Below are 22,721 nucleotides of genomic sequence, written 5' to 3'. Positions count from 1 at the left end.
TTATCTGTATGTTTAGCATGTTTTGGACGTTATACTAGATAATAAGACGTTTATTTATTACAATATATACGTTTCCATATTAACACACCTAGATGAATGATTTATTAACCACTGTAAAGGTCTCTATTTAATTGTAGGAACCATCATGCCTTGTTTGCGGTGATGTTCAGGAAGAGAAATCTTGACACACCAGTAGTACCGCACTGAGGTCAAATGTGTCCCGTCTAATGTAACATGTCCAGTTTTAGCAGATCTGCCCAGGTAAAACGCTTTTCTTTTTTTAAACTGATTTTCTGATGTGATCTCGTTGTTTTATAGTACACTACACCACACGGTGCTATCCCGGTATAGATTATTCTCAGGAATATAACCTGTGAGTAAAACGTGTTATCATCAGCTATGTGATGATATGATCCCCTGGTCACGTGATCGGTTTATCTATAATGAAGGATCACAGCTCTAAGTAGTTGTACATTTATTTGATATCAACAAACAGCTTGAAAAAAAAAATCATAACATTGTTTAATAATGGTGCTCCTGCTTGTCCAATGCCTTATCATGTATATAAATGTATATATGGATATAAATGGGATCTGTTTGTTCTCTTCACAGCAATGGGCGACGTTTGCAAGGTCTTGGTTCTTGATCGATGCCCGATTGCAGCCGCCAGGGAAAATCGCTGTCATGTGCTCAGTGCGGCTTCAGGGGAAACACAAGCCGATCTACCATGCACTAAGTGAGTAGTCCTAATCAACTCATAACATGACAACTCTGTGTGTGACAGTGATGTTAGTGAAGCAGCTTCTGCACGTCTGTATCCTGTCCTGCTTTGAGTTAGATAGGAATGGACGATTCAAGAAGGAACTTCTAACTTCTAAACTTCTTTTGGGTCATGAATCGACTCTTGAGCACAAACTAATCAAAAGCGTCATCCTTTAGTGAGTGCAGTCCAGTCGCAGTGGAACAGGGAATGTTGGGAACAAGACAAGAATATCCTGAAAGATATGGGACACAATGCACACACGGTCATACACCCATTCCCACGTACCAGCATGAGGTGGGAGGAAACCCACATTTTTATACACTTTACAGCAATGGTTCCTGCTGCAATAGACAACTGATGCTATGAATCAGGGATTTTTTTTTTTAAAATTAAGTAGGCTTTTATTGTCATTCTTTCAGGACCAAGGTGCTACATACAACATCACATTTGTGTCCATTTGTTGAAGATCTACATGGGAATAGTATTGACAGACAGGAAATTCTTTCCCAGGGCCCTACACTGTTTCAACACCTCTTTACGGTGCCTGGGGACATGATATTTTGCACTAGTCTATACACTGATCATGCATCATACATACTTGTCTTCGCATACATATGAACTTAAGTTACATCCATTTCTTATGGATTTCCAGTTCCTATAAATATGATGTTGGCCCACCATTTGCAGTTATGACAGGTTCAACTCTTTCCACAAGGTTTAGGAGTGTGTTTATGGGAATGTTTGACCATTCTTCCAGAAGTGCTTTTGTGAGGTTGATGTTGGTGTTTCGATCAGGGCTCTTATCCCCAATAAAGAGTAATCTTAAGGCTTCAGCATACCAATAAAACCTCTTGGACAATGCTATTCTTTAAACTATGCAGCAACAGTTTGGCAAGGGCCCTTTTTTTTATTTCAGCCTGACTGTGCTCAATTGTGCACAAAGCAAGGACTAGAAGGACATGGTTTGAGGAGTTTGGTTTGGAAGAACAGAGCCCTAAACCCAACCCCATTGAGCACCTTTGGGATAAACTGGAACTGCCAGGGGTAGCTCAGTGGTTAAGGCATTGGACTACGGTTCGGATGATCCCAGGTTAAAACCCCACAATTACCAAGTTGCCACTGTTGGGCTCTTGAGCTAGGCCCTTAACCCTCAACTGCTGAGATGTATAATAATAATTAAAAAAAAGTAAGTCGCTCTGGATAAGAGCGTCTGCCAAAATGCCTAAATGTAATTGTAACTGAGATAAAGAGCCAGGCCTTATCGTCCAACATCAGTGCCTGAGCTCATGAATGTTCTACAGAGAACAACACTGCATACAGAGAAGACCTGCCGGTTTAGAGATGCTCTGCCCCAGTCGCCTAGCAACTCACCAACCCTGAGAAGTGACTGTTTACCTGCTGGCCCTGACAGTTGCCATAGTAGTAAGATAATCAACTTTATTCACTTCACCTGTAAGTGGTTTTAATGCTATGGCTGGTCTTTGTAAAAGGCTGCTCTTCTCCACATCCCAATGAATAGTGTTCGTGCAGAGAGCAGCAATGGCCACAGGGTGGCAGCAGAGTAAAGGCCCTGAATCTAATCCTCGGTTCAGGACCCTAAACAGTCTGATGTGATTCCATCTCCAAAGTTCCACAAGAATCAGGAAATGACTTTAAATGAGAACTGTTCACGTGTTCTAGACTGCTGAATTCATTTTGCCCATATTACCAGACTCGGGGACGGGCGGCAGTGTCTCCGCTCCAGCTCACCTAATCAGGTGTGTGTCCGTCAGGATGATCACAGACGTGAGCTGAACTCTGAACCTCAGCAGCAGTGTAGCGCTAAACCCAATGGATGAGACTGGTCACTCATTGTCATGGCAACCAGGTTCTGTTGGGCAAATTCACATCCTGTGTAAGGAACATAATACATCTGTGTGTGTGTGTGTGTGTGTGTGTGTGTGTGTGTGCGTGGTTCTCCAGAGCTTACTGTGAGCTGCTGATCAAGATCAAGGGTGTGTGTGTGAGTGATTGTGTTTGTGTGTGAGTGATTGTGTTTGTGTGTGAGTGATTGTGTTTGTGTGTGAGTGATTGTGTTTGTGTGTGAGTGATTGTGTTTGTGTGTGAGTGATTGTGTTTGTGTGTGAGTGATTGTGTTTGTGTGTGAGTGATTGTGTTTGTGTGTGAGTGATTGTGTTTGTGTGTGAGTGATTGTGTTTGTGTGTGAGTGATTGTGTTTGTGTGTGAGTGATTGTGTTTGTGTGTGAGTGATTGTGTTTGTGTGTGAGTGATTGTGTTTGTGTGTGAGTGATTGTGTTTGTGTGTGAGTGATTGTGTTTGTGTGTGAGTGATTGTGTTTGTGTGTGAGTGATTGTGTTCGTTTGTGATTGTGTGTGTGTGTGTGTGTGTGTGTTGGTTTGTGTGTGTGTGTGTTTGTTTTTTGTGTTTGTGTGTGTGCGTGTGTGTTAGTGATTGTGTGTGCGTGTGTGTGCGTGATTGTGTTTATTTGTGATTGTGTTTGTGTGTGCGTGTGTGTGTTAATGATTGTGTTAGTTTGTGATTGTGTTCGTGTGTGTATGTGGGTGTGTGTTCGTGTGTGTATGTGGGTGTGTGTGTGAAAAGAGATGTACAATTGCAAGTCATTTGGATTCATTTACATAATTTCTGTAAATCAGACTTTAACAGAAGCCGGGCCTCACAGCACTGTTGACTCCTTGACTCCGATTGTCTCTATAGCAACAGTCTTCACTTACAACCTGACAGTATGGATTGTGCTTTTTTTCTTCTCTTTCATATTTTTAAAACATATAGTTGTTGCTTCTTGTGTATCATTAAGTCAAGTCCTGCCAATCTGCCTCTGCTTCAGACCTCTCATGGTGACTTAAAAATAAAGGCGCATTCTAACATCCAAATTTCTTGTTATACAATAGTGCATCTGACCATAATGCACACAGATATAAAACATATTCATTTGATTCATATCATCATCACTTCCGCTTGCTCATTAATGTCCATCGTTAAAAGTGCTTTAAATGAGTAAAATTGAATAGAATTGAATTGAGGTAGCGGTGATGTAGTGGCTAGCACCTCTCACCTCCAGGGTCGGGGTTTGAGTCCCACCTCGTTCTGTGTGCATGGAGTTTGCATGTTCTCCACATGCTTGGTGGGTTTCCTCCAGGTTCTCTGGTTTCCTGCCACAGTGCAAAGACATGCAGATTAGTTTAAATGGCGTAACCAAATTGCTGGCCGTGTGCGCGCTAGTGCCCAGTGATGAACTGTCTCTCTGTCCCGAGTGTACCCCACCTTGTACCCTAGAATCAGCTCCAGGCTTCCTGTGACCCTGTACAGGTTAAGCGGTGTAGAGAATGAGTGAGTGAGAACGAGTGAATTAAATTGAAAGACTCTGAAGTGATTATAGAGATGGCGAGAGGAGGATCATCCTGCACACAAACGGCCGTCTAAATAGAGCTTGTTCAGCACTAGATCTTAATGGTGCATGAAGCAAGTGCCTTTCGCTTTTCCAAAATCCATGTTACATTATCTAAGGTGTACAGCGTTGTTGTCTCTTGTTAATTTAAATAAGAATGAAACCAAACAAACAAAAAAAGCTGCTTGAAGTTAACAGTCTAATGACCATTCATGCATTTATATCGTTTTTTCTGATTTGAAAAAAAAAAAAGCTACAGTGCATCCTTGAAATTGTACACCTACTGTATTAGGTTTAACAAATCATTAAAAGTTCTGCCTTTCTGTCCAAATTTCAGAGCATTTCAGTGAGCGAATACTTCAGCGTTGTTCTGCATCTCCTTTTCAGGTGACGTCGGCGATCACGTGGTGGTCATGAACACCAGACACATAGCGTTCTCAGGAAATAAATGGGAACAGAAGGTGTACTCGTCACACACTGGGTAAACACTGCGCACTCCACTAATACACACCTCTTAACACCACACAAAGTGCACACATCCAAGACAAACGTGCTCTTCACAGGCCTCCCTTTTAATCAAGCGCTCCTCTGGGTAGCACTTATATGTAGAAGCCTGTAATTAAAGCGCCGAATTATTTCCCCAGCCTGTGTCTTGTAGTTTTATTGGCCTTCATTAAAGCCGGGAGTCTCCTGTTTCCTCTTCTAGATACCCAGGTGGCTTCAAGCAGCTCACAGCAGCCCAGATGCACCAGAAAGACCCCACGGCGGTGAGTATCCCACTCATAAATTATGACCTTTTGGACATGTTGCTTTTCTTTCTTTCTTTCTTTCTTTCCGTCCTTCCTGTGGCACCTGAGGAAGGAAGAGCGGCCCTGATTTACACACTGGAGGTCTAGGATTGACATCACTCGTCTTTTCTTGATTATTTTTTATTTTTTTTTCTCCTGATTTTAATTGGCTAGTGCCTCCGAGGCAGGCTTTAATCACCTTCACTTGAGCTTAGTTTATCTGCATGAAATGAGCCCAGGTATTTTTACACGCCATGAATATGTAGTAGGATTTTTATTTAAATTCCCTCCCCCCCCTCCCTCCCTTCTTCACTTTCAAACAGCGTTCTCGACACGGTATTGGCACGAACACGGCGATCTGTGCTAACTGTTGGCACCGATCAAAGACAATCGAGTTTCTCTCTTTCTTTTTATTTGGGTATTTTTGTCTTTTTTTTTCCTTTTTAAAGCACAGCTTGTTACAGAGAGTGTCTCTGTCCCTGCAGTACTCCTCAGTTCTGAGTTCCGCCTTCCTGGTTTTTTTCTTCATTTAAGATTTCCCCAAATAGTACTGTTTAAGCAAAAAAAAAGCAGCAGTCTGCTGTGCCTTATATTACCTCTATACAAGTGTGCATGTAGTCTAAACAAATGTGCACACTTCCAGCATTAGAACAGTCATGGTGAGCCAGTTAGTGCTTTGTAAATATGATATTTTATGAAGCAGCTTGCAGACCAGGATGTTTCAATAGCAGCCTTCAGCTCTTCTGCATTGTTTGGTCTCATGTCCCTCATCTTTCTCTTGGCAATGCCCCATACAGTAGATTCTCTAAGGGGTTCAGGTCCGGCGAGTTTGCTCCCCAATCAAGCACAGTAATCCCACGGTCATTGAACCAGTTTTGGTGCTTTTGGCAGTGTGGGTAGGTGCCAAGTCCTGCTGGAACATGAAGTCAGCATCCCCATAAAGCTCGTCTGCGGAAGGAAGCATGAAGTGCTTCAAAATCTTCTGGTAGATGGCTGCGTTGACCCTGGACTTAATGAAGCACAGTGGACCAACACCAACAGATGACATGGCTCCCCAAATCAACACAGACTGTGGAAACTTCACACTGGACCTTAAGCATCTGCAGTGTGTGTCTCTCCATTCTTCCTCAAGACTCTGGGTCCTTTGTTTCCAAATGAGATGCAAAAGTTGCTTTCATCAGAAAAGAGAACTTTGGACCACTGAGCAACAGACCAGTTCTTTTTTATCTTTAGCCCAGGTAAGATGCTTCTGACGTTTTTTGATGTTCAGGAGCGGCTTGACAAGAGGAATACGACATTTGAAGCCCATGTCCAGGAATCGTCTGTGTGTGGTGGCTCTTGATGCACTGACTCCAGCCTCAGTCCACTCCTTGTGAAAGTCCCCAACGCTTTTGAATGGCCTTTTCCTGACAATCCTCTCCAGGCTGCGCTCATCCCTGGTGCTTGTGCACCTTTTTCTTCCACACTTTTCCCTTCCACATAACTTTCTATTAATGTGCTTTGATACAGCACTTTGGGAACTAACTTGCAATTAGCTTTTGAGGCTTTTCCTCCTTATGGAGGATGTCAATGATGGTTTTCTGCACAACTGTCAGGTCAGCAGTCTTTCCCATGATTGTGCTCTCTACTAGACCAGACTGAGAGACCATTTAAAGGCTCAGGAACCCTTTGCAGGTGTTATGGCTTAATTAGCTGATTAGAATGAGACACTTTGCGCCTAGAATATCGAACCCTTTCACAATATTCTAATTTTCTGAGATTTGGGGTTTTCATGAGCTGTTCATGCACAATTCAAAGCAGATTAAGTTAATTGGCATATCCAAATTGTCCATGGCATGTGTTTGTGTGCGTGTCCTGCAATGGATTGGCACCTGGACGTTTCCTCTGCAACCTTGTACACAGGATAACCAGTATAGGAGATGAATGAATGAATAAATACACACACACTCACACACATGCGCACACTCACACACACACACACACACACACACACACACACACACACACACACATACATATATAGCTATAATCCAATTCTATCCCGACCACAGCTTCTCCCTAAGACACCGTCTCTTATCCTGGATCTTACTGTGCAGGATCATACTGCCATTACATCTCCTCTGTCCAACCTTGACCGCTGTTCCCGTGTGTCTGCTTGGCCGATCTGCAAGCTGTGCCTCTGAACTCGAACTCCCAGTGCTCTGCTCCTGCATGTCTGATAACCATGCCTAAAAAAAAACTGTAGCCATAAAAATGAGAAAAAGAATACAAATTGATTCAGGACATGTCTAAGTTGATATAGATTTGTAGATGCCACTTTATGTTGGTTGGGATAATGATGGATCTGTAGCCCATGCCAGAAACACTGGGCATGAGGCAGAACACATCCTAGGGCAACATGTACATTTGGACAATTTAGATTTGAGTTTTTTCAATCCTTTAAAAGTGCAACTTCAATGCCTATGTTAAATGAGTCCTACTGAGCCCCGCCCCTCCAGGGTAGAGGATCCTCTTTAATGAGGTGAGAAAAATCAAATTGCCTTGTTAGCCCTGGCCAATACAAAACTAGAAAAGATTACTGTAAAAGTCGGCAAAACATTTCTGGTTTCACACTGGAAACCCTTCTGAATGACTAAAAAGGGAATTTCGTCTAAAAGGACCCCTTTAAAAATAGCATAATGATTAAATGCTTATATAAAGGGTTTATTATGAAAGCAGTCTTGTGTTTGTCAGTAGGAATGACAAAAGATTACATTATATACAGTACTGTACTTAGGTATTGAGCCACCCCTCATTTTTTCATATTAAACTAATAGGACCAAATATTTTACTGCGACAGGCTTCATAGAGCCTTAAAAATATAATTAATGTAACAACTTCAGCTGCAACCTCATTTCCCTTCTCGTCTGTATCAATCACTCGGTATTCAGCATCACCAGTATACTAATCACAACATGATTCAGACAAACGCCTGATCATCTGTCATCATCTGCACCTGTTTCTCACTGGTTCATGTCTTATGTTAGATGTTTTTTTTGTTTTTTTTTTGGCTTGAATAATTTATAGGTCACTGTGTGGCTTTACAAACAAAAAAAAATGTTCCTGTGAAACGGGTCAGGGACAGGGACAGGGACAGGGACAGGACTGAAAACGAGAGCCAAAAAGGTCCTTCAGGAAGCCTGGAGAACTATTTCTCAAGACTACATTAAAACATAGAAGAAAGTCTGGCTCTTTGAAAGCAAGATATGAAGCAATCCATAGTGAAAAGAAATCACACTTTGGGGAGAAAGAAACATTTAAAAGCAACCCAGAAATAACACAGCTTCTTATTAATGATGTGTAACCACATTACACAGAGAAACGCAAAAACCTTGCTCGATCTGTAATGAAAAAAAAAACATCAGCAGGTGGTGGCTTTTTGAGGATGAAGAGCTGAACATGCATCAGAAGTGCAAGGAATTGCTTTTTCGGTTCGGGTTCACTTTCATCAGCAAGTTACAGTCATGCTACACTGAAATGCAGTCGCTGTGCAATGGGAGAGGGTGTCGCTTTCCAAGAGCGCTGTGTAAAAAGCTTGTGTTTCTTTAAATCTGTTTAACCCTCAATTAATAATTTAAGAATTATGACTAGAACATGATTAAAGTGTTTTAATTAGTTTGCTATTCCGTATTATTGCTGTGGGAACAGTGTGAAAACACGATAACAAGATATACTTGTTGAAAAGATAAATAAGGTTCAAAGAGGTATTCCCTCTCTCTCTCTCTCTTTCTCTCTTCCCTCCTTTTCTTCTCCTCCACCACAGTTCGAACTCATTCCTAGCCATTTGTAAGACAGATGCCCGACCAGAGCCGAGTTATTCATGCCAAAGTGTAATCCGTCATTGGATAATTGTGGATAATAATCAGACTGAGGCGACGTCTTCCTCAAAGCTCCGAGGAGCGATCTCGTTCCCGAGACAGAACCCATCTGTCATCTATCCAGCAGAGCGCATGAGCGAATGCGAGCGAACGAACCAACGAACGAACGAGAGAAACACACTGATTAATATGATAGAGAGTGATGATGGGGAAAAAGAAAAAAAGACACTGTTGCTTTAGAAGCTTTGAATTCTGAAGCGTTTGTTTGTTTGTTTGTTTGTTTGTTTGCGTGAGGAAAGCGTTTTGTGATAAGTGTCTCTTTTAGCGCTTCCGCAAGCAATATGGAATATTCGGAGCACGTCCTGCCGCTATAATGAGTTGAAGAGGAAGTGAAGGCTTAAACGCTCGCTGTAAAACCCAGGCAGGTTCATTCTGCATCCGTGTGTGCGGGGGCAGGACTCGCTGTAAACAGGCCTGATTGTCAGCATTCAGACGTCCCCGACCCCTCCGTGTTCCTGTCTGACACCAGTAGCCGAAGAACTTTTCATGCAGGACCTTTAGATTGCAGATCTATACCTGGGTGTGTGGGTTTATTTTATTTTTTCCCACCGCTGAGAGAGTGGAGGTGGCTCACAGGTGTAAACCCTGAAAAGGTCACTGATGACCAAAACAAAACGGATGTATATGTACAGTACTGTGCAAAAGTTTTAGGCACCATATTATATGCTGTACCAAGTTTGTTATACATGTTTATCATATCTGCATAATTATGTACAAGATCATTCAGTATTTCCATATATAACTTAAAAATGAATAAATAAATAACATTACAGGAGAATATATGCATATAATATAGTACAAGACAGACCAGTTTTCAGATGGAAACAAAAAACCTAATGTACGCTCCTGGGATTTGCATAAAAACTCATATAAGAACTCATATTCTCCAGCACGCTCAGTAAAACCTAACAGCTGTTTTCTTATAAACTGCACGAATCTGTGTCTAAAACTCCTGATTTTAAGCAATGAGTTTTCACTCCAAATATTGACTGTTTATTTTATTACTCTTTATTGCTCATTATAGAAGTTTATTTTGTGCAAAAATGTTTTTAAAAGCATATTCAAAAGCACAGGTGTAAACCCTTTGAGAGGAAAAACGAGTGTGGTGTCTAGTCGGCCATCCTGTTGTGATGTTTTCGAAAGCTGACCTTTTCCACTCTGTCTCTCTCTGTCTCTCTGTCTCTTCACAGATCATAAAACTAGCTGTGTATGGCATGCTCCCCAAAAACCTCATGCGGAGGACCATGATGCAACGGCTGCATCTGTTCACCGACGACGTGAGTGCGATAATCCATGTTTTGTTGCAGAACATTAATTAACTGACTCATTTTTTTTAATAACAAGTCCTAATGTAAAAAACACAGTTTAAATGATTTATTATTATTATATTGTAATATACGGTTTAATTAGCTCAGTAATGGAAATCCAGTCTTAATAATGACTGGATATAATAATATCAGCAGCCAGTTCTTTTTCCTCTGTGGTCGTTTTTTGTTTGAGTTTTTTTTCCCCCCCTTTGTAAAACCAACATTTCTGGGTGTCTGTCCCATTTCCAGGTTCTTCCAGACGACATCCTGATGAACCTGACTGAAGAGCTGCCACAGCCCCGAACCATTCCACGCAAACTCAGCGAGTACACACAAGCAGAGCGTGACGCCTTTCCCCAACTCTGGACGCCGTGAGTCACCCCTGTTCCTTTATATATTCCACTCTTTATCTTCTTCCACCTTGACTCGGTGGGTGGCGAGATTTAGGACGGGCCTAAGGTGCTCAGGTGCTGAGGTCATCAGCCAAGCACAAAAGATAAATAAATAAATCGCAATCAGAGGATCATAAAACTTCAAAGCTGAATAATCCGTCAGTGAACCCGGGCTGATGGTTCTTCGGCTCTCCGCGCTGCGTGCTTTCTCGCAGATTTACGAGCGATGAGTCACACGCTTGCTCTGAGGTCACCGGTGCAGGACATGAGCGTATTCACTAGGTCACAGCTGCTTGACAAAATCAAATAGACGGGCCAGTTTTTCATGATTGGCTGATGCTCGTGTTAAAGGGTTATAAATCAGTTTTAGTCCTACAGCCTCAGACGGGGAAAATATTTGGTTAAAATTACAGTGACATGCGTTTTTCGTCTGCCAGTCGAATCCACAAGGTGTCATAAACAGGCTCAGAAAATGTCGCCAAAGTCTTTCTTCCATTTTTATTTCCATTATAAGCATGAACGCAAAGTGAGGAGGGACTTCCAAATCGGGTGAAATATTGCCGAAGGGCATGCAGGATGGGAGGATTTCAGCACGCGTGAATGGACAGTGTGCACATTGCAGTACGATACATTGCAAGTGCTACAGTAAAGAAAAGGTCAGCGATGACCAAAACAAAACAAGCAGATATATATACACAGTACTGTGCAAAAGTCCTAGGCACCATATTATATGCTGTACCAATTTTGTTATATATGTTGATCATGTCTGCATAATTATGTACAAAATCATTCAGTATTTTCATATATATAAAACTTAAGAATTTATAAATAAATAACATTACAGGAGAATACATGCATAGCTGTAAAGAAACTTTGTCACACTCGCTCCTTTTTATTTTTATGCAAATCCCAGGAGTCTGTCTTTTTTTTAATGTATTGATTGTGTGAAATCTTTTCTTTTGGCATTGTGAAGCACTTTGGTCAACCATGGTTGGTTTTTAAATGTGCTATATAAATAAACTATAAATACTGAATGAAATACTGATTGATTTTGTACTTTACTATGAGGACACGATAAACACATATAACAAAATTGGTACAGCATATAATATGGTGCCTAATATGGTACTTTTGCACAGTACTGTGTATGTATATTTGTATATTATAAATTGTTAATACTGTATGTTGATGTTGAAAAGATTGCCAACTGATCGTCCTTTTAAGAACTAATAATGAAGTGATGTCATGAAAAATAATCTGTTCCTTTTGCTCCTTTATTATTTTTTGTCTTGACCATATTGAAGGCTTATGGTCCAAGGAAAGACCAAGGCCAAACCATAACCCTGACTCACTGGTCCTTTTTTCTTCTTCTTTTTTAAACATCACCAATTCCAGAGACCACTGGGTAAAACTGTATTCAATCAGAAATCCTCACATCTGTCAGCCTAACCAGTGGTTCTCAACTCCGGCCCTATAAGACCACAGTCCTGCACATTTTAGTCCTTTCTCATCTCCAGGAATAAGGTTGCGAACTACTGAATTTAACCACGTGCACCCAGATTATCAAACCAGTCCCGGTTGCCCCAATCAACATGCCTTAATCTGTTGAACAACCTCGAACTGGACGGATACATTTAACCAGTAGTTTTATCTTTACACCAGTGAGAGAAGGTGTAGCCCTGTTCCTCTAGCCTGCGGTCTCTAATGGAAGCGTCGTGCGTTACCGAGTGTTCTCCCACAGCTGCAGGAAGGCTGTTTAATGCCTCACAAAATCTTTTTCGTCTCTGCGTTTTGTCCTTTCAGTGTACTTCATCAAGTGCTCATGATTCCCCCGCATCTCTAGCTGCCTGTTATAACCACTGGACCTTAAAGAGCGATCGTATTGTCAGGCATTTTTGTATTCCTGAGCGTCTATAAAACAGTGCCTTGTAAAAAAAAAAAAAAAAAAAAAGTTCACACCTTGTGAACTCTCTTACATTTTGTCAGGTCAGAAGCTGGAAGTGAGATCGGAATTACTGTAGATGTGACAAATCTACACAATCTATACTCACTGCAGTACTGATGGAGTTGAGGTGCAAGGAAGAGGTTGGGCATGAGAAGGTATACAGTATCATAAGGTCTAAGAGTGTGTTTGGGGGGGGGGGGGGGTTAGAAAATTCTTAATGTACCATGGAACACTATTAAATATATTGTTAAACAAAAGGAAATAATATGTCACAGGCACAATAGTGCCACAATAGTGCCTTATAGATGGAGGCCATCTATAAAAGTGGCGATGGGGAGGCTGAGAAGTGGAAGTGCAGAGATGCATGTGTTATATGGAAGAAGCTGATGACAGAGTGCCTACAGTGTAGCCCAGACACTACACAAAAATACAAAACTAGGCTTTATATACAAATGGCAAGAAGAAAAAAAAAAGCCATATGAAAGCCTGTTTTATATATTCAGCAAATGTCTGAGGGATAAAACCTCTCTTGTCTGATTATCCTAAAAACCTTTCTTTTTTTCTTTTTGGCCTTAGCACAAAGTGCCACTTTAAGCAAGAACTCAACAATGCTTTTAACTCTGAAAAGGGCACCCCTATAGTGAAGCATGCTGGTGGTAGAATTATGTTATAGGGCTGCTTGTCATCATCATCAGGGACCAGGAGACTTCTCAGGGTTGAGCAGGTGGATGGAGACAAAAACCAGGAAACCGGACAAGCATAAGTGCATTGTCAATTCTACTTTACAGTGGTTTAAAATAGAAGAACCTGACTGTGTTCGGCTGAAACCCATGCCTCAGCCTAAGAAGCTGGCGTTCAGCCGTGGTCCTTATCCAGAGTGCCTCAAGCGCTTGAGCTGTTTTGCCCTAAAAAAAACCTCAAATCTCAAATAAGAGTTTTGACAAGGTCTTATATTCGTGAGTGGATTATCTAATAACAGGAAGGAATCTTCAGACAGCGTCAAGGCAACACAGATTAACCTGAATTACAAGCCGTACACATGCATGTTACACCGAGTGTGCACAGACTGACCCATGTGTCAGCGACTAAAACAAGAAACGGGATTCATGACGAGGACTAAAACAAGTTTTATTTATAAATTATATAGATCTTATTTCGATTCAAGCCTTAGTGACTCCTGTAACCAGATATCAGAAAGCACTTCAGTTTGTTTAGCACATTAGCACATTTCACACATGCAAATGACAGTCAGGTAAAAAATAAATACATCTGTGATATGAGAAAGAGCGGGTCCGTGACCCAGCAGACCTTTCTGTCTAGCAGTGCCCCTGGCAAAAATGCTGGAATACAGCTGTGCAAACCAGATTCAGACATCCCAGGTGCATCCAGCCTCCAGCCAAACGTGGGTAAAAAAAAATGTTTTGTATAGTTCAGATTTTAAAACATTTTAGGGGGAAAAAAGGAATAATGTTCTAGTCTATTAATAAAAAGTACATGACCCTTTTACATATAACTATAATCCTCATTTATCATTAAGATTCCTATTTGTATCATCATCATTATTATTATTATTATTATTATTAGTCACCCAGCGCTTGATTGACTCCCAGAATGCATCAACCTGCTGATAAAAACATCACTCTGCTGTCAAAGGAGAGATAATTGCTACGTGTCTGCTTTATTATTTGATTATCACACGCAGCTCAGCGGAACGTGAGATGCCGTGTAGCGGCCGCATTACACGAACGCGTTGCAGGACCGAAGGAAATTAAAGCCTGCTGTGCTGTAGACTAGGAAAAGCATAAGCCTCGTTAAGGAAATAAAAGTGAACACTAAATACCAACTCCAAACAGAGATCCCAGAGCGAGTCAGTTAGTCTAAGAACCTAAAGCACAGGGTTTCTGAAAAAAATTTTTTCATTTAGCATGCACTGTAACCGTAATAATATCACCACTCCTACTGCTCTGCGGTTGGACTGTCAGATTGAAGGGCAGGTGAGACTCCGATGTAGGTTTTGCAAATGGACTTTGATGTTCAATAGCCGCGATGATAACCTAGAACGCCGCACTTTTTATAGTTGGAGCTTATGATGCAAAAATGGCGAAGGGTATATTACAAAAGCCTGTGACCCGACCATGACAATCCAATTATTTTTTCCCTTGTCCTCATCTTTCTTAGCATGCCATACCAGACTAGAAACCTGTCCCTGCTGTTATTTTCAGCTATTTATTGTCTCTATAACATCTCGGGGCTTTTAAAAAAATCAATATACCTTATAAAACACTTAAACACTTTAAGATAAATCCTGCAGTATTCCTTTTTTAATAAAATATTAATGCATCGCTTGTGAATGTCTTCTGAAGGCTCGGTGTAGGTGTAGGTGCCTTTCGATGTAAAGTTTTACCAAGGCTACTTTCACATTAGAAGCCATTCTGATTGTTTGGTCGGATCATATTTACACGTCATGACGTTTTACAGTACATTCATAATAAACAGTGGCTTTTATGTAACTTTCATGTAACTTTTGATGTGGACATGCCTGTACTCTGAAACGGAACTGGTACATCTTGGTTCACATCATAGTTGTTGTGCATTCATTCATTCTATACAATGTACAATAATATGCAATTTTAGCAAAAAAACAAGAAAAGACCACGTGCGAAAGTGACTAAGACCCAATCTCAAAAACATCAGATTTGTGTGACAGCTCAGATGCAGTCAGTGATGCTGTCACTGATCCCAAACTGCGCGATTTTGACAGATTTACAATCTGCATTAAATATTAATCACACAATGTCTTCTCATCATTAGATCTTGTAATTTCTAGGTTTTTCCCTCCCCCCCCTTCATGCCCTCAGGACATTAAAAGATTTACAGTCGAGAAACAGTAGCACAGTGTGCATTTTTTTTGAATAATAGGCAATCAGAGTCTTACAATAAGCCCATATCTGTCTGAAGTGGTTCTGTGTATAGATTAGTTAAGGTCTTAATGCTTTCTGGGTTTTTGTGGCTTTTCTGCATTCTTTCATCAGACCCTATTTAAGAGGGTAGATCTGTGTATTTAGACTAATCAAAATAGTCTGCTGCTGTACTTCTGTTGTATTGGGATGATTTGTTTATTTGAAAAATACCATAATAGGTTGATAAAATACAGTATATGTGCAAATTGCAAATCCTCTTGCTGTGTCATAAAAGTCTATGAAGATGGACTGTGACTTGCAAAACTATTTACCCGCCCTGGATTAAACCAATTTATTTTTTCTTTATTTGTTTCAACCTTGCTTTCGTGCTTTAACGTAGCATAAATTCGAGAAAGGTCAAATAAGACAAATATTTTTGCAAGTATGACAGTATGACCATGGCCATATTTTTTTTTAATTAGAGAAACTGTTAATAGAATTAGAACCTGAAGGGCAGTTATTTGGAAGCATCCCAAAGAGAACGTCTATGTACACCCTTGGATTGTTCCCAAGGTTTTTATTTATTTATTTATTTTATATATTTTTTATCTATTTGCTTTTGCTAGATTTTGTCCAGTGTCACTACGGTCCCTGGCCCACCATGGTCTTAATGACGCGCTTTAGATTTGACCTGGTCGCCAATGTTTTCAAGGTCCAGATTATTTTTGCTGCTCCTAAACCTTTTCACCTTCTCTTGTGACAATCGAAAAATCCACCTAAAGCCATTAACCGTGCTGTTAAACTCAACAAGTGGCCCTTAAAACCTTAAACCTGAGCTGCTTTATCATCTCACTCATGGTATTTTGCTGCAGTCAGCCTCTCACTAAGAGGCACATGGAGCGTGTAATTAAAACACGTCAGTGGGAAGTCAGACCTTAATGGGATAATAAGACGTGCAGATCCGCTGCAATAATTAAATTGGAGAAAGGAGGATGACAGAGGGAGCTCCACAGGTTGGCTGCTGTTCTTGTAAAGTTTGCTGGGCTGTAAGGAACCCCACCTGACTCCCCATGCATACAGTATCATATTGCAGCAGTGAAGCTGAAATCGAATAAAAGAGTAAAATAAAATTCCCCCCCAAAAAATCAAGCAAATAAAGCGATTTGCTTATCAAACACAATGCTCAAGCCCCAGTAAATAAGCGCATCCAAGTATTCTGAGCAGTATCTTAAGACACCAAAGTAATATGCTCTTTTATAGTCGTTACCGTTCCTGCATGTCCGTCAAATTGTCACACCTAGTGTGTTGGTTTGTTAATGACGCATACTTCTGAGGATTGAAACACGCATAAACTTTCGTAAAGCAATGCTGTTATTTAAAAGGACTTAGAAGGCAATTTAATGTTAATGTGTTGTCGAGTACACGCTGTGTGTATGTGGCACTTTTAAGGTCAGATTTAACTTTTTAATTTATTTGTTTTTAGGAAGCATCCCACTGGTTTAGTGGCATTGTTTCATATTTGCTGATGTAGTAGAAGCCTCATACTGCAGTCACCTTAGAGCAATGCTTCTCAACCCTGGTCTTGGAGGACCACCTGCCCTGCAGATTCAAGTGTTTTTCACCCACTTTTACTCAGACAAGGCTGTTAATTAGTCAAATCAGGAGTGCTGGGAGGGGTAGGGGGTCTTCCTAGAGCAGGGTTAAGAACATTTGCCTTAGAGCACTACTCCCATATCCAGCTACTTATACTAGAGTACATCACCACCAAAACAGGGGTTCACCTCATAACCAGCTACAAATTGGTTCTCATAATGAGGTTAATGTTTAATTTTTTTTTTTTGCAGTATTTAATAGCACAACTTGCTTCATCAGTTATTTATTATTGGGTTCTTATAGTATTCCAGGGGCACAAATCCTGTACTCAAGTAAAAGTGGAGATAATCAAGATCAAATGTTAAGAATTTCTCTCTCTCTCTCTCTCTGTCTTTCTCTCTCTCTCTCTGTCTTTCTCTCTGCTTCCTCTCTGCTTCTCGACTGTAAACATGCTGTTTTTGTCACTGTCTGCAACCAGCTTATCTTCTGATTGGAAACACCTGTGCGGTTACCAAGAGTGCCACAAGAGAATCGAATTATGTAAAAATGCCAACCAGCAAAAATTGCCACTTCAAATATTACACACCAATATGGTTATGTAACACAATAACATGGAGAAATGTAATGAAGTAAAGGTACAGATTTTTTTTAGGATGTAGTGGAGTAAAAGTATAAAGTATATGAAGTATAAAATCTTTTTAAACTACTCAAGTAAAGTACATACAGTACTGTGCAGAAGTCCTTTCCTGTTATGTTATTTATTTTATACATTTTTAAATTATATATGGAAATACTGAGACTATATGCATGGTTGTAAAGAAAAAAATATATAGTACAAGACAGACCAGTTTTCAGAAGAAAACAAAAAAACCTTATGTACGCTCCTGGGATTTGCATAAAAATAGAAAGAAGCGAATGTGGTAAAGTTACCAGAAGAACTCATATTCTCAAGCAAGCTCAGTAAAACCTAACAGCTATTTTACTTATAGTACTGTGCAAAAGTCTTGGGCACATACAAAAATATGGCGAAAGCAAAAGATGCTTTCGAAAACATTTCTGCATAAAAGAAACTTCTATAAAAAGCAATAAAGAGTAATACAATATATAGTCAATACTTGGAGTAAAAACCCAGTTTTATCTGATTGCCCAGGCAATCTAAGTTTTAGACACAGATTTGTGCAGTTTTATGAGAAAACAGCTGTTAGGTTTTACTAAGCATGCTGGAGAATACAAGTCTGAAACCTTATCTGTCTTACTATATTTCTTTCTTTATAGCCATCCATAGTGTCTCCTGTATTGTTATTTATTTATTATACCTATAACTATAAATTTAAAAATAAAATTTAAATATGGAAATACTAAAGGATTTTGTACATAATTATGCAGACATGATAAACATATATAGAAAAATTGGTACAGCATATGATATGGTGCTTAAGCCATTTGCACAGTACTGAATATAGTACAGAAATGTGTACTTAAGTACAGTGATGAAGTAAACTTAGTTTTTTACCACCTCTAGTCTTTCTGGCCACTTAAACGTGTTATATCCAAACCTTAACAATTCAAAACAAGTAGGCTGTCTTTGGAAAGTCTTCTTTTTGTGCAAATTGAAATTTATAAAAAAAACTTCAGTGCACCAATTGATAGAATATTATTGTTGTTTACATTTAAATTATTAGCTGAATATTGAAGTAGTTTTGATTAGGATGATTAAAGAAAAGCATTTTAGTGTCAATGGACTTTAGTTTACTTTTTAACACATCTCTGGCTGCAGTGAATTTTGAGGGCTCCTGATCTGTTTTATTAAATAGAAGGCCACGTTGGTGTGGGTTTAAAGTTCAGCTTTGAGCTGCTGATGATCTCTGGCTGCTGCTTGGCAGTTTTGAGATTCTCATCACTCAGAGTGTGGACTTTTTTTTTTTTATAAATCCCTACAGAAGTGATTCACAGGCCTAAGTTATTACTGTACGGCTCATTGAGTTCTGAGCCTTCCCGCATTGAATTTCTTAGATTTGCTTCACTTTTCTAATAGCAAGCCAAGCTAATGACATACAGAACTCACAGCGTGTTGCTGTGGATGTTCTGGGTTTCTTTTTTTTTCTGGAAAATCTGCACTTTTTGTTAAAGGCGTTGGAATGAAAGTATTATTTTGGGATTTGCTTAATAATTGAACTTAACCATGTAATATTTAGTTACAACTACTACATACAGTACTTTGAATAAGTATTTTCCCCTCAGTGAACTCCTCTTCATTTTGTCGAGTTGCAATACGGAACAGAATTTATCTATAGTCTCTGTCTGTAGTGAATAAATCTGTAGTAAATAATACCGAAGCAGAAACCAAGCACTGTATTGACCCCTCATTGCTGTGAAAGCCCTTAATTAGTCTTATAATTAGCTGAATAGAGTTCACTCGTATAGTAAAAGTGTCATGTGATCTCAGTATCCAACTGTTTCTCAAGGGTCTCGGCGTTTCTAAAAGTCAGTAAATAAACCAAACCAGAACATATTGTATAGTGATAACTCTCTATATAGGAAGATGTCAAATAAAACTCAGTGATTGTGAATGGAGAATAATATACAGAAAAGCAAAATAAGAAAAACAGGGCCAAGAGTAATTCTTATTATGATGCTTCCACCACCATGCTTTACTGAAAAGATGGCGTTCATAGGGCAACAAAGCAGTGCCTAAATTTTGCTATGAATTAAAGTTTTTGCCTATGGTTTAAAGTTATTTTTCTGACAGAGAGGTTTTTCCAAATATTTGCAGAGTCTCTAACATACCTTTGGGCAAACTCCAGGGATGACTCTGATGGTGGCAATGGTAGCTTATTGTGATAAAACTCTGAGTTACTGATTGGAAGGTCAGCAGTTCAAGACCCAGCTCCACCTCCACCAGACTGGTGCTGTTGGGCCCTTGAGCAAGGCCCTTAACCCTGCCTGCTCATGCCAGTGTCATAGCTGACCCTGTGCTCTGACCTTGACTGCCTAACAAGCTGGGATATGTGAAGAAAGAATTTCACTGTGTAATGAATATGTGTCAAATAAAGACTTAGCATGTACATATTTATATCAGCCACACTGTAACATTACAAGGCGAAACATTATGCCCATTACGGCATAATGTTTAGTACTGTCGTGCAGCTTTGGCCCTTTAGGGCAAGACCTCTGGTGGTGTGCTGTGGTGTATGGTACCAGGATGTTGGCAACGGATTCTTTGGGTGCTGTGGCTTGTTTTTCCGACGCCGGGTTAGCAATTTGTTCTGCATTTGCTTTTCTGCGGAATTGGACCAGATAGGCTAGCCTTTGGAGCCCGCAGACATGGATGAGACTTGGGTGCTGTGATCCTATCAACGTGATCCAACTGGGTATGGAGTCAAAAAGATGTCACTAGCTCAATCCATGCCTGCTTGATTATATCTTGAAGATCATGTAAAGAACATGGCCTGGAGATGACCCAGGCCATGGCTCCAGAAACTAAACACCATTGTTGCATAGCCAGTTTTTAGTTGATTAGCACAACTCTCAGCCAGATAGACTAGAGTTTGACATCAGCCGTTTTGTGCAAAACTATAATACATCGCATGTTGTGTTGTCTTAGTATTTTTTGCTCATCTCTGTCTGTCTGTATGTATACAGGTTGTAGTTCTCCTGTAAACATTTCCTATATGTTTCTGTACATCTCTTGGTTGCTTCTCTGACCAATGATCTCTTACATGGTCACTGATTTTTGGTTGGGTGTCTTCTGTCAATTCTTTAAAAATCCTACAGTGTGATTTTCTGGATTTTCTTTTTCTTATTTTGACCCTCATAGCTAAGGTATACTCATGATGGAAATTACAGGCTACTCTCATCTTTTTAAGTGGGAGAACTTATACAATTGATGGCTGACTAAATACTTTTTTGCCCCACTCGTTCTGAGTTGTAAGGGATTTAATGTTGCTCTGTAGAATGTAAAAAAGGGATATTATTTAATAATTTTATCCTGATTTATGCTTTTCCAGAAATCTGTCCTGTTTTTTCCTTGTTTGTTTTGATGCTGTTTTTTTAGGTATACCCTTTAAAAAGCATTGATTCTACACTTGTACACAATTGAAACTTTTACATACCTTGATTTAATATTATGGACTGATTTGTTGATTAATTACAGTATAATCCTAATTAAGTCTATTTCAGTGGAAAAATTCAAGGGGTTATTTGGTGAATATTTGCAAGGCACTATATTTATGAATGTACTTCCAAGTGCTAGTTTTCCTATTACATTTTTGTGCAATTTTTTTAATGCCACTATGCTGCCAAAGAATGGGCGTATCTACTGTAATTTTACTAATGATCCCTGACGGAATTGTATTTAGGTGGCTGTAGTTTTGTTCTGTGGGGTTCTGCATTCTATCCACATGGCTTGACCCAAAAAGCAGTATTTACAATAGACCTACTTGACACAGTTCATAAAAAAGTCCTAGCTACTGTATGATTATTATGTTCTTAAATAAAAATGCCTTTCGTCCCATTTACAAAAGAGCTGAAAAGAACTGCTGCATGCAGTCATGGTAAAGCTGTACTTTACAAAAAGTAGAACGGAAGACAAGTTTATAAACTTTTTTATTTTTGGTTAACTCATATTAAAAGCACATCATCTTTAACCAGCTGACTAGAGCCCAATAAGGGTCCTATGTCAAATGTAAATGTAAAACTCTTGTTTTTGCAAAAATTACACCATTTTCAACAGGTAATGGTTGCTATGCCGAGAGTGACCCCAACACGTATTACTTTTCCAATGCTAAAATCTATTCATGATGTTATGTAGGCAGTGTTTGGTGTTGTCTTTCCACAGCTGAAGATTATTACTGCTTGTTCGGAAGCCGTCATGTGTTTGAATCACTTAATACCCACAATATTTGTTTGTGAACTCATTATCATTCCGATAAAGTAAACTGGGTCGGGTCATTAACAGCTGATTTTTATGTATGAGCAACTAAATGAGGACGTTAAGTATACATGTGGTAATGACAGGCACTCTTGTGGTTGTTATCGCTTGGTTCTTGTGCTTTTAAATGTGATGTGTCAACATCATTGTGTATTTCTTTTGGCTTAGCGTGCAGTGAGGCTTTTGCCATATGCTGATCAGCTCTTTAGGTCCCAGACAGAATGAACTGAAAGAGTCTTGCTATAAAAAGCATACTTTACCGATTGTCTAAAACTGATACTTTTCCTGTCTTACTAAATTCACTGTGGCAAATAGCATATTTTTTAACATGATTAAGCTGTAAATCTTGTAGCAGTCAGATGCCATGATTCTGGCATGAACTGGCTTGACAAACTAAGAGGGAAGTTTCTTTTCTATGTTTTTCTCAGGAGAGTTATGGCTACTGGATTGAATGTAGGTCATTTATTTTCCAATGGTTATTTATTGAGGCTTCTGCTGGAGTCCATTGTGAGGGTGAATAAGTCATTCGACATTTTCTCTCCTTAAATGAAACAATCTTTTCTTCTGTCTCCACAGGCCAGAAGACTACAGAATGAAGTGACCTCATCACAGATTCAGTATTCGTCTACATGTTTGATTGAGTTATTATTATTTTTTCATACTCTTGTCTATATGAAATAAAGTACCTTTAAAATGTCTTGATTTGATTGCATATTGTTTACCAATGACAGGAACATTTCTTAAACTCCTAATATGATTTATTTATCGAGCCAGGTCGTA

At 39.6% G+C, this 22,721-nt stretch overlaps 1 protein-coding gene across 1 annotated transcript; it reads left to right on the top strand.

Annotated features, from left to right (window-relative positions):
* Window positions 1-150: 150 nt before the first annotated feature.
* Window positions 151-22,643, top strand: mrpl13 (mitochondrial ribosomal protein L13). Its single transcript, XM_053493768.1, has 7 exons — window positions 151-261; window positions 613-736; window positions 4,557-4,650; window positions 4,876-4,936; window positions 10,065-10,151; window positions 10,431-10,552; window positions 22,518-22,643. The coding sequence occupies exons 1-7, from the start codon at window positions 235-237 to the stop codon at window positions 22,540-22,542; spliced, it is 540 nt and encodes a 179-aa protein (XP_053349743.1). The 5' UTR covers window positions 151-234; the 3' UTR covers window positions 22,543-22,643.
* Window positions 22,644-22,721: the final 78 nt, after the last annotated feature.

Source organism: Clarias gariepinus, chromosome 4, assembly GCF_024256425.1.
Source record: "Clarias gariepinus isolate MV-2021 ecotype Netherlands chromosome 4, CGAR_prim_01v2, whole genome shotgun sequence".
Taxonomy (NCBI): domain Eukaryota; kingdom Metazoa; phylum Chordata; class Actinopteri; order Siluriformes; family Clariidae; genus Clarias; species Clarias gariepinus.
Note: the sequence above shows the minus strand (reverse complement) of the source record. Positions and strands in the feature narration are given on the sequence as shown.

What these genes read in the sequence shown, in the direction of transcription:
- mrpl13 (XM_053493768.1), top strand. Translation starts at nt 235, where the DNA reads ATGTCCAGTTTTAGCAGATCTGCCCAG. An exon ending in GCCGATCTACCATGCACTAA is followed by an intron (nt 737 to 4,556) that starts GTGAGTAGTCCT and finishes TCTCCTTTTCAG; the next exon opens with GTGACGTCGGCGATCACGTG. An exon ending in GTGTACTCGTCACACACTGG is followed by an intron (nt 4,651 to 4,875) that starts GTAAACACTGCG and finishes TTCCTCTTCTAG; the next exon opens with ATACCCAGGTGGCTTCAAGC.